Source organism: Bos mutus, chromosome 18, assembly GCF_027580195.1.
Source record: "Bos mutus isolate GX-2022 chromosome 18, NWIPB_WYAK_1.1, whole genome shotgun sequence".
Classification (NCBI taxonomy): Eukaryota; Metazoa; Chordata; class Mammalia; order Artiodactyla; family Bovidae; genus Bos; species Bos mutus.
The window spans coordinates 59,884,138-59,896,472 of record NC_091634.1 but is presented as its reverse complement, the minus strand read 5'-3'; the positions used below and the strand labels follow the sequence as shown (position 1 = coordinate 59,896,472).

Below are 12,335 nucleotides of genomic sequence, written 5' to 3'. Positions count from 1 at the left end.
CCCAAAACTACATTACCACACATGAAAGGACATTCTCCTGCTCCCTGATGATTAATGGAGCCACTGTTTTCCTTGAGTTCAAATATAACTCATCCAAAATATTAAGATAGGTTGGAAAGAGGACAGATGTCTAACATCATTTAGAAAGATGTTCCTTTTTAGGGGCTTGCCTCCCTGGTAGTCCCGAGGTTGAGAATCACCGTGCAATGCAAGGGACACCGGTCTGATCCCTGATCTAGAAGGATTCCACATGCCTAGGGGCAGCTAAGCCTGTGCATCACAACCAATGAGCCCGCACCTAGAGCCCACGCTGCACAACCGAGACGCCACAGTGAGAAGCCCGAGCACCGCAGAGAGAAAGCTCACACGCAGCAACGAAGACCCAGCGCGGCAAAAAATACATAGAATATACATTAAAAGAAAAATGTTTCTTTTAAAAAGAACTAATTTTGGGGGAAAAAAAAAAAAACTAAGTTTGAAGTTTGTGAATGTCATCTTACCTGACTTCTTCACCAGCAAAATCAAACACCTTTGTAATTTTAACTTTTTCTGTTTCTTTAGGTTTCTCTAGCCTTTCTGCTTTGACCAAATGACTTGAACTTGTCTCTTCAGTCTCCTCTCCTGTCTATGAAAAAAGAAGTGTAATAAATTTCACATTAGGATGAAAACTAAAAGATCCACCCAAATATATTGTTCCCGGATAGTCTCAACACGTGTTTCATCTCTAAACACTTAAATACTCACTGAATTGATATGATTAGAAAAGCTTATGTTTTCTCCCACAGGGAATGCTTTGCTTTTCACTTAGTAGAGTTACTATTAAAAAGCAGCTAATCAGATTTCTGCTGTAAGTCTCAAATCTCGGTTTGTAAATTTTCTGGGAAATTTCCAAGAAGCAGTCATCCTATTCACCAGTTAACTTACTTTAACGTGTGTACTTGGGGGCACTTTTGATTTCGGGCCTACATCATTCAGGAAGCTGGCCCACAGTTCATCCTCCTTCTTTTTCCTGGCATCCTCTGACTCAACACCTTTTTGCTGCTCTGTTGCTGCATCTTCCTCCTCACTACTACTTCCTCCGGATTCCTCATTGGCATCCTCTTCATCCTCTTCTAGTGAGAGGCCACCTTGTTTTCTCTTCCTAGTCACCAACAGTAAGAAGGAAGAAGAAAGATAAGACAAACAGGCAAAATAATTTCAGTTATTCTTTCCTAAATTCCAAACATGTTGGAAACTTCAGAAAACTTTTAAATAGGGACGACTGATTTAAAGGACTACTTACCTCACAGTGTGACATGGTGAGTGGGAGAGGTTAAGCTGAGATTTTGTGGAAGAAAAAAAGAACTGGGCTCTCAGAGTTACCATTTACCAAAAACACTTAGAATTAAAATCTACTCTTCTACTTCTGAATTAGGACTAGCTATTCTCACCAAGAAAACACCGAAAATCACCTCAATCAAAAAGAGGGCTCTAAGAATATATATATGCCAGATACTTTTAAAAGTCACTCCATTTGGAGAACAGATATTGAAGACAGCCTCAGATTTAGTCACATTGTTTCTTTCTAGAATTCTGAGGGAACGGGGAGTACAGAATCCATGTTTCTTCCAACTTTCTGAAGACAGGAAAGCTGGAATACAGAAAAACTCAAGGACAAAAGAATTGAGCCAAGACTTAAAAGAGCAAATTGTTTCCTAAGACTATTCTGACTTCAAGTGAATCATCTAATACTCAAAATTCTTCTACAATCTGCTTTTTGCTTCAATGCCCAGGAAGACAGAAACACCAATCAAAAAGAATAAAAGACTTCTATTGAACGACTCCCTTATCTGAGTTAAGTAACTTGTGAGAACTTTCATACTTTTTTGTTGGGAGTGCAATTTAGTACCAGGCTTAGAGAAGGTAATTTGCCTATACCAATATATATATATATTTTACTACATATAACCCTGGGTCAAACAATTCTACTTCTCCATGATCTGATTTATAAATATACAAGGGTACAAAGACAAAGAATATTCATTGTAGTCTTATTTGCTGTAGTAAAGATAAGGACAATCTAAAGGTCTCTCAAGGAATGTTTAAACAGAGTAGAGTCTATCCATAAAATGTAACACAATGCAGTTACCAAAAAGAAAAAGGTACAGCTAAATGTACTGCTGTAGCATCATCGCCAAGGTGTGAAATAAGGAAAGTGAAAAAAGATACGCAGACTACGCTACTATTCATACTTTTTTTTAGAGTAGGAGGTACAGGGTATTCTCTACTGGTTCACTGTTAGGACTCCCCGCTTCTACTGCAGAGAGCATGAATCCAATCCCTGGTCAGGGAACTAAGATCCCACAAGCTGTGTGGCAAAAAAAATTTTTAAAGTAGGAAATACAAAATACACACTTATATATATATACACAGAATGAGGGACTTCCCAGGTGGCTCAGTGGTAAAGAATCGCCTGCCAGTGCAGGAGACACAGGAGACTGGAATGCAATCCCTGGGTCAATAAAGATTCCCCTGGAGGAGGAAATGGCAAACCCACTCCAGTATTTTTGCCTGGAAAATTCCACAGACAGAAGAGCCTAGCAGATTACAGTCCATGGGGTTGCGAGGAGTTGGACATGACTTAGCGACTGAACATGGCATGGACAGAGAATTATTTCTGGCAATGTAATTCTTCTGAGACAAAGCAACAAGAAATAGGAATGGGATACGTATTTTTTCTAGTAACTGAGCTTTTCTTTTCTCTTTCTGGCAAACCAATAGCTTGTAGAGTCTTAGTTCCCCAACCAGGGACTGAATCAGGCCCTGGCACTGGATGCATAGGGTCCTAACCCCTGGACCACCAGGGGATACCCCAGTTTTGCATTTTAAATCAGGTGCACATATGACCTATTGATTTTTTTAAATTAAAGTTCAAAAATTATTAAAGCTTACCAGAGAATAAGAATTTAATCCTAAAAGGTCACTAAATATTTCCCTCAATGAGAAAAAGGTTCGAGACTGGCAGCAAGAAATCTGTCATCAGACCAATGCCAGCAATCTGGATGGCTGTGTCACAGCCCCTGACTTCTAAGGGCCTTGAGGGCAGCATCACCTGGCCAGAACGCTCTCAGCCTTTCTTTTTGTCCCTTTGGTTTTCTGTGTCTCCTCTTCACCATCCACTTCATCTTCCTTCACTAATTCATTTATATCATCTTCACTATACTCTCCACCTGAAATAACATAACACGGTGGTCAGACAGACAGGAATAAAGGTTTTCACATGAAGATGGCACATTTTCATTATGAAAAACTAGTACTTTCCTTTGTTCTTCACCAGACTAAAATATTTTCTGAGAGCTGTCCTCCCTGTTCCTGAAGACTAGGATAAGTTCGCCTACTCCAGGCCTCCAGGAGAGTCCATTAACTCACTCTACTTATATTTGCAATTTCTGCTATGCTCCACCCACCATGAGGACATGGATCAGCATGTCTTTACAACTATATGCTGAATGAACAGAAATTCCAAGTCTACTACTGTCACTTTTCAAAGAAGAAATTGATGTTTTTACCTCATCATGGATATCTTTCAAAAGTAACCAAAAGTATCTTCTCTTATCAATAACAGAGGTTTAGAAAGAGGCTTAAAAACTTCAGGTTAGACAGAAAAAACAAATATGTCAATTTCCCATCTTCAGACACTGACATTCAGGGTCCCCAACAAAAGTGCTCCTTGGATGACTAGTCTGATCACTTTCTGTGGGTACCAGTCAACAAATCCTGTACACAAAGAGATTCAATCAATTTTTTTCTTTTTTATTTCACATAAGCTTTACTGCAAGTGTAACATACCAAAAAGCACACAAGCTAATGCACAGGTCACTGAAATTATGCAAACTGAACACTCCTGTTTAACTAGACCCAACTGAAGAAGCAGAACATGAACAGCTTTGCAGAAGTCCCTTGTGCCCTACTGCAATCACTAGCTACCAGCCACATCCCCCAAAGAACCATTATCCTGACTCTAATGAAACAGATTAGTTTTATCTGTTTTTGAGCCTTAAGCAGACGCCTACAATATGAACTCTTGCATCCTGCTTCTTTCACTCAACATTTTATTTGTAAGTCACCTTGCCTGGAGAATTCCAAGGACGGAGGCTACAGTACATGGGGTCGCAAAGAGTCAGACACGACTGAGCAACTAACTCTTTTATTTCACTTTGTATGGAGGTATAGCTTATTCATTGTCATCCCTAAATATTATTTCATTATATGACTATACCACAAGTTATTTACCCATTCCTGTATCGATGGATATTTGGTTTGGGGCCATTACAAAGAGTGGTATTCTGAACATTCCTCCAGATCCACTTAATTATTAAAGGTTTAATGTACAGTGAACTAGGACCGCCAAACAACTGAGGAAAGTCTCTAATATCAAGGCAAGACTAAAACAGAAAGGAATTCAGAGGAAACAAAACTAGGGAAAAAAACTTTTATAATTAATATCCATATAGTAATAAGATACTTGCACTCACAAAACAAGAACATGATGCTATTTAAAAGTTTTTGAACAACAAAGAGAGTTATTAAAAATTAAAAATATTCAAGGGTCACATCTTGATGCCCAATACTGGTGATGAGGACAACAAGAAAATAAAGCACATGCCGCACCATGGCTTCGGAAGTTCCTGGTCTACAATGTCAAAGAGCTTGAAGTACTGCTGATGTGCAACAAATCTTACTGTGCTGAGATTGCACCCAACATCTACAAGAAAGCCAGTGTCATGGTGGAAAGAGGGCCATCCAAGTCACCAATGCCAGGCCATACAGAAAAGAAAACACACAGACGGCTTGTGTACACATTGTATTTGTGTTAATAAAAGCCATAAAACATAGAAAAAAATATGGAAAGAGAAAATACTCAACAGAAGAGGAGGATGTTAAAATACTGAAATATTCACATAAAGAAAAAAAAATCAGAGTTAGAAAATAGAGGATCAAAATGGAAGAAAAGAGAGTTCCAGTCAACATAAGAGTGAAAAGTCAAAGTTGCTCTGCTGCTGCTGCTGCTGCTAAGTCGCTTCAGTCATGTCCAACTCTTTGCGACCCCATGGACTATACAGTCCATGGAATTCTCCAGGCCACAATACTGGAGTGGGTAGCCTTTCCCTTCTCCAGGTGACCTTCCCATCCCAGGGACTGAACCCAGGTCTCCCACGTTGCAGGTGGATTCTTTACCAGCTGAGCCACCAAGGAAGCCCAACATAAGAGTAAATATACAATGATTCCAAAAAAATAAAATGGAGAAAACGGTCCCCTTCCCAAATTTAAAAAGTTCCATAAGGCCAAGACCAATGGATGAAAACAGACTCATACTAAGGTACAGTATATCACTGTGAAGTATCAGAAAATATCAGGAACAAAGATTCTATGAGCTTCCAGAGACAAACAAATTTTATGGAAATGAGTAAAAACTAGCAACAAGAGACTTCTTAAAATAATGGAGAAATGCCTTCAAAATTCAGATAGAAAACTACTGTAGAATACAGAGCTCCATACCAAACTATTAATCATGCCTGAGGGCCACCTACTTATTTTTAGATAGTCATGGTCTCACACAAAAAAAGTTTCTATCATCCATCTTTCTTCAATAAGCTATTTGAGGATTTACTCTCATTTTGGTGGAACACACCAAGAATGAAGACATCACGGGACCCAAGAAACAAAGAATCCAAAAGAAAAGGGAGACAAAAGGAACATCCAGAGTGGTGGTCAGGATGGAAGATTTTAAGTGTAAAAATGGTAAAGCCAAGTCAAATCCGAGCAGGTCAGAAGACAGAGAGGGACTTCAAAAAAGTGAATGATTATTTAATATATAAAAATGTCTTGAAAGATGATTTAGACAATTTTAAGAGTTTAGGATCAAATCAGTATTAAGTACACAGATGACTAAACAACAACAAAATGGCAATTATTCACTCCAAAGAAATCTAGTTCAAGAAAAGCAATAACTATATACAACATGACTCAGCCAAGAACCTGGTGTCCACAAAGTCATTACAAAAAAGGAATCAATACCAGTCTAATCCAAATTAGACATAGGAACATTGGCAGGCTGGGGATTTGGGAAGGGTCTGAAGTTGAAAAAGTCTGTTTTGGCAGTGAGGAGAGACTCAAAAGGGTATTAAAAGAAGACCTAACATGGATCAGTTAAGTCAACAAACAATGCAAATACCAAATTTTAAAAGAAAGCAGTCTCTTCTAGAGAGAACTGACAGGGATAATAGGTGATGGAAAAGGTTCAGATTCAAAGTATTTCATTAATACTTGACTATTTTTAAGCATACCCATGCCATCTGTTTGGCTTCATCGGGGTTGAGACTGTAAAGAATCTGCCTGCAAAGCAGGAGACCCGGGTTTGATCTCCTGGGGAAGGGAATGGCAACCTAATTCGGTATTCTTGTCTGGGGAATTCCAAGGACAGAGGAGCCTGGTGGGCTAAAATCCATGGGATCGCAAAGAAGCAGACACGACTGAGCGACTAACACGGTGCTTTTGATTAATATGAAAACTAGTTTTCAAATTATCACACTGGCCAATATCATAAGACCAATGTTGGTGGATAAGAACGGAACCTGGTAACCCAGTTGGGAAGCTATGGAGAGTCTTAGTGATAATGGAAGCTCAGTAAGAGCGAGATTACTGAGGGAGTGTTAGAAACGAACCTTCCACGTGGACTCAAACAGAACTGAATGATTATCTGGATCAAAAGAGTGAGAATAAGGTCAACTCCGACGGGTTTTTCGGTTTTGCTTTTACCTGAGCGATTGTACCAGCAGATACATCTAATGAGATGGGGGAGCCTGTGGAAAGCGCAGGATGGCGGACGGGTTAGGTCTGGGTGACATTTTAGCCCGGGTTTACACAAAAACTTTACAACTAAGGTCTGAAAAGACAGCAATGAGTGCAATCTTTGCTAAGAAGTAAAGGGCATCATTATGTTAACTTTTAAACAATCAGATCACTTCTGAGGACAGAAAGTGAAAAGCTTATATGTGGGACATGCCAGTTAGCAATTCCCTGGGGACGCAAGGTCTGCCTTTCAGAAGAGTTCAGGGTGGGTGAGAAAACGCGATGCCCAACGACCCGCAGCGTCTGAGTTCACTTGCAGGTTCCCGCCCTCCGAGGTGGGGCGGCGGTCCAATCCAGGCCACCAGGAGCCGCTGCGCAAAACGCCTCGGCGGACGCAACCAGGGCCACGCGGGTTGTGCAGAGCCGGCCGGCAGGCGAGGGCGCGGGGCGGGGCCGCCTGAGGCGAGCGCTGCCCGGCCACCGGGCCCACGCACAACGGGCAAAGCGCGCCTCACGTGAGCCGCTGGGCGGGGCGAGTCGCCTCTCGCCTCAGGCGGAGTCGCTCACCCGAGGGCACGTAGTCCTCGTCCTCCTCGGAGGTGGAGAAGTCTTCAGAGTCGAATTCCTCCATGTCGCTACCGCGCAGGGTCTACAGGGGCGAAGCAGCTGTGCCCAACGGCAAAGCTCTAGGGATAGAGAGTAGTGGTGCGAGACAGGAGGCAGTGGCTGGGGCGGACCCCCGCAGCGTGGAGCATGCGCAACGCCTGCTACGCGCACCCAATGCGACACTTCCGGGCCAGAGGCTCGGGCTTGCAGACGCGGGCTCGCTGCTGTGGCGAGGCATGCTGGGACGAGTAGTCTTCAGCGCTCCGCCGCTTCGCCTGAGAGGCTGTATCCTTGAAGCAAAATTTGTTTGCCTGTGGAAAGACGGCCGACCTTTGTTTAGTAGTTGACGTTTTTGAACTCGCTTACTTGTGAAAATTTACTGTCACCCCCAAAATCAAAAATTTCGGTGCTTTCTGGGTTTATTTGCGGACATGCGCAGAGAGAGAAAATTTTGAGTTAACCAGTGGTGGATCGTCGAGATTGGAAGCACATGATCCACTATATTACTTCAGCTCTAGAAGTGTAAATAAGTGTCGTATTCGCGGTCTATTTCTTGCCGCGGTTTTTCATCTTTGGGCTCTCTGTTAGAGATTTCGCTGTTTAAAACGACCCTGAGCATAGTGCTGGGGTGCTGCCTAATGTTCATAAGCACAAGAAGGCTGATGTACCTTATGGAGAAAAATACGTGTGTTAGATAAGCTTCGTTCAGGCATGAGCTGTAGTGCTCTTGGCCATGAGTTCAATCTTATTCAATCAACTATGCGGTACTTAAAGAAAAAGGAAATTCTTTGATCCGTACGTGTAGCTGCTCCGAAAAGTGCTAAAATGACATCCATAGTGAGCGAGGAAGCTGTGGAATAGATGGAAAAACGGCTGTTTGTGGATTCATGAGATGACAACTGATAAAAAAAGGTCTCGTGGACAGCCTTGTTGTGAAACTAAAAGCCTAAGAACCTCTCCACTAGTGCTGGAAGGCTTGCACATTTCAAAAGTCAGGATGGTATCTGTTGTGTTAACCTTGCAGGTGGGGCAAGTTTTGCAGATCTGGAAGCTGCGGAACTCAAACAATACTTGCTAATTGTTATACAGGAAGAGGATATATGAAAGAGCAGGTTTTCAACGCTTATGAAACTGGCTTATTTTACAGGGATGTTGTTAAAAGAACCTATATAATGCGAATAGCCTCCAGTGCCACTGACGTTAAATCATTCCAGGAATATGAAACCTTATTTTTGTGCACTAATGCTAAGGTCGACTTTAAGTGCAAACCCCTACTGGTATAGAGCTGCAAGTTGAGTTACTTAGAAGGAAAAGCATGAACCATACCTTATGTCAGTCTACCAGAAGTTGAATACTGTCTCCAGGGCAGAAACTTTTCCTTCAAGATTTTGATTTTGCATAATGCCCCACTCCACTGCTGTAGGACACTCAAAAATCCCCACACCAAGGTACAAGTTCTTTTCATGCCCACAAATACTACCTCTCTCATCCAGCCCTTGTATCAGAGTTCTCTAGCTCAGTCCTGTCCAACTCTTTGCAACCTCATGGACTGCAGCATGCCAGACTTCTCTGTCCATCACCAACACCTAGGGCTTACCCAAACTCATGTCCATCCATTCAGTGATGCCATCCAACCATTTCCTCCTTTGTTGTCCCCTTCTCCTCACGCCTTCAACCTTTCCCAGCATCAGGGTCTTTTCCAATGAGTCAGCTCTTTGCATCAGGTGGCCACAGTATTGGAGCTTCAGCTTCAGCATCATTCCTTTCAATGAATATTCAGGAATGATTTCCTTTAGGATTCACTGGTTTGATCTCCTTGCAGTCCAAGGGACTCTCAAGAATCTTCTCCAACACCACAGTTCAAAAGCATCAATTCTTTGGCGCTCAGCTTTCTTTATAGGACAACTCTCACATCCATAGATGACTACTGGAAAAACCATAGTCGACTAGACCGACCTTTGTTGGCAAAGTAATGTCTCTGCTTTTTAATATGCTAGGTTGGTCATAACTTTTCCCAAGAAGCGTCTTTTAATTTCACGGCTGCAGTCACCATCTGCAATGATTTTGGAGCCCCGAAAAATAGTCTCTCACTGTTTCCACTGTTTCCCCATCTATTTGCCGTGGAGTGATGGGACCGGATGCCGTGATCTTTTCTGAATGTTGAGTTTTAGGCCAGCTTTTTCACTGTCCTCTTTCACTTTCATCAAGAGGCTCTTTAGTTCTTCTTCGCTTTCTGCCATAAGGGTGCTGTTATCTGTGTATCTGAGGATATTGATGTTTCTCTCACCAATCTTGATTCCAGCCCAGCATTTTGCATGATGTACTCTGCATATAAGTTAAATAAGCAGGGTGATAATGTACAGCCTTAATATACTCCTTTCCCTATTTGGAACCAGTCTGTTGTTCCATGTCCAGTTCTAACTGCTGCTTCTTGACCTGCATACAGATTTCTCAGGAGACAGGTCAGGTGGTCTAGTATTCCCATCTCTTGAAGAATTTTCCAGTTTGTTGTGATCCACACAGTCAAAGGGTTTGGCACAGTCAACAAAGCAGTTGATGTTTTTCTGGCACTCTTGCTTTTTCGATGATCCAACGGTTGTTGGCAATTTGATCTCTGCTTCCTCTACCTTTTTTAAATCCAGCTTGAACATCTGGAAGATGTTCACATACTGTGGAAGCCTGGCTTGGAGAATTTTGAGCCTTACTTTGCCAGCGAGTGAGATGAATGCAATTGTGCGGTAGTTTGAACATTCTTTGGCACTGCCTTTCTTTGGGATTGGAATGAAAACTGACCTTTTCCAGTCCTGTGGCCACTGCTGAGTTTTCCAAATTTGCTGGCATATTGAGTGCAGCACTTTCACAGCATCATCTTTCCATAGCACTTTCATAGCTCAACTGGAATTCTATCACCTCCACTAGCTTTGTTCATAGTGATGCTTCCTAAGGCCTACCTGACTTCACATTTCAGGATGTCTGGCTTCAGGTGAATGATCACACCATCGTGCTTATCTGGGTCATGAGTGGAGAGGAGAGGTTTGACCATAGTGTCCACTGCATCACTGTACAGCCTGTAGCTCCATCAATAGGAAAATATTAGGTGCTTTTATAAAACTTTAAATGCTTAATTTTTCACTTCCCAGGACTTTATATGCATGACTATACAGACTAGTATGCGTTTATGTATGACTTAGGGGAGAATTAAGGTACACAATCTCACTGTTACTCATAACACAGTAATACTCATTGAAACGTTTCATTATAAATACTGTATATCATTATTTATAAAAATGATATATTAAATTGTATCTTTGAACAGAAACACAGGTAAAACAAGGTTATGTACTCATCAGTTGACAAAAACCTATAGGTTCTCAGAAACATACAGGAACTCAACCCTGTATGTTTTTGTCAACTGTGTGTATATGGTGATCTTACAGACATAATTACAAGGGTAAGCTGTATTCTAGAAATCGAACATCATCCACACCATTTCCTTCAAGCTAATACATATGCAAGTACTACCATATGTAATGGTTCTCATTCTCTCAGATTAAAAATTTTGTATACTGCAATTCTGGGAGGCAATAATCCTCCTATTCTGTGGGGATCTTTTCACATTAATGGCATCCTTTTAAGCATAAAAATTTTTAATTTTTATGAAGTCCCGTCTACCTGGTTTCTAACATCCCTCGTGCTTTGGGGGTTGTATCTAATGTTCCTTTGCCTAACCCAAGATCACAAAACTTACTCCTGTATTCTTCTGAGAGTTTTATTGCTTTAATTCTTATATTTAAGTCTATGCCTCATTTCAATAAATCTTTCTTATGTGAGAATAGAAAAATAGATGTACAATTAAGACCCAATATTTGAGAGTTGACCATTCTGTCTCATTTTCCTTGGACAGCATAGTTAAACCCAGCGGTGACAAACTGGGATGTAGCTTTTTGCCCCATCCCTGGGATCTGAGTCTGAGGAAAAGGCTACCCCAGAGTTCTTCAGCAGTCTCTCTCCTCCAACACCCTGCTTCTCCCATTCTCTTCACAGCTTACCAGCACCCCATACATTTGTTCAGATTCTGACCACTTTAAGGGTAACCAGGAAACTATTTTCTATTGTGTTGTTTAGTAAGGAAGTCTAAAATTGGTTAGCAGGCCAAATCCAGCTTAAAGACATATACTTTTGGACTTGAAAAGCATTTTCCATGAATTAAAATATGTCACCAGCTATTATATTGATTTTGAACAAATATACATTTGGTCATTGAGATGACCAAAATTTCTCATATACTCCCATCTTCATCCATAGTTCCTGGCTCGTTATCTTCCAAAACCCTGGAATTTCTGGAATATTGAGTGATCAAGGTGTTTTGTGTTAGCAAAGGATAGGTGCTGGTTGCCAGGAGAGCCAACCTTGTGATTACAGGATTGAACTTTCAGTTCCCAAGCCCCCTACAGCCCTCCCCTGCCCCACCTCTGGGGAGGCGCAGCATGTTGCAAGCTGAATCCCTCCCCAGTAGCCAGTGATTTAATGAATCATGCAACGTAATGATGTAATGATGAACCCAAAGGACAGGGTTGAGAGATTCCCAGTTGGTGACCATGTGAAAATTCCGGGAGAACTGTGCCTGTGGAGAGGTCATGGAAGCTCCACACTCCTTCCCCATGCATAGCCCTGTGCATCTCTTCCATCTGGCTGTTCCTGAGCTATATCCTTATGAAAAACCAGTGATCTAGTAAGTAAAATGCCTCAGTTCTATGAGTCAGTCTAACGAATTAATAGAACCCAACTTATCAGTCAGAAGCACAGGTAACAACTGGGACTTGGAACTGTATGCTGGAGTAGGGGTTGGTCTGGTAGGACTCAGTACTTAACAGGTAGAATCTGGTGCTATGTCTGGG

At 41.6% G+C, this 12,335-nt stretch overlaps 1 protein-coding gene across 1 annotated transcript in view; it reads right to left on the bottom strand.

The window, feature by feature from the left end:
- LOC102286182 (craniofacial development protein 1) overlaps positions 1-7,591 on the bottom strand; it is a 103,802-nt gene extending 96,211 nt beyond the window's left edge. Inside the window, exons 1-4 of the mRNA XM_005894307.3 lie at positions 7,399-7,591; positions 3,092-3,209; positions 925-1,141; positions 501-625 (exon numbers count right to left, since the gene is read on the bottom strand). Coding sequence (XP_005894369.1) covers positions 501-625; positions 925-1,141; positions 3,092-3,209; positions 7,399-7,462 — 524 coding nt within the window. The 5' untranslated portion in view covers positions 7,463-7,591. The remainder of the gene's footprint in view (positions 1-500; positions 626-924; positions 1,142-3,091; positions 3,210-7,398) is intronic.
- Positions 7,592-12,335: the final 4,744 nt, after the last annotated feature.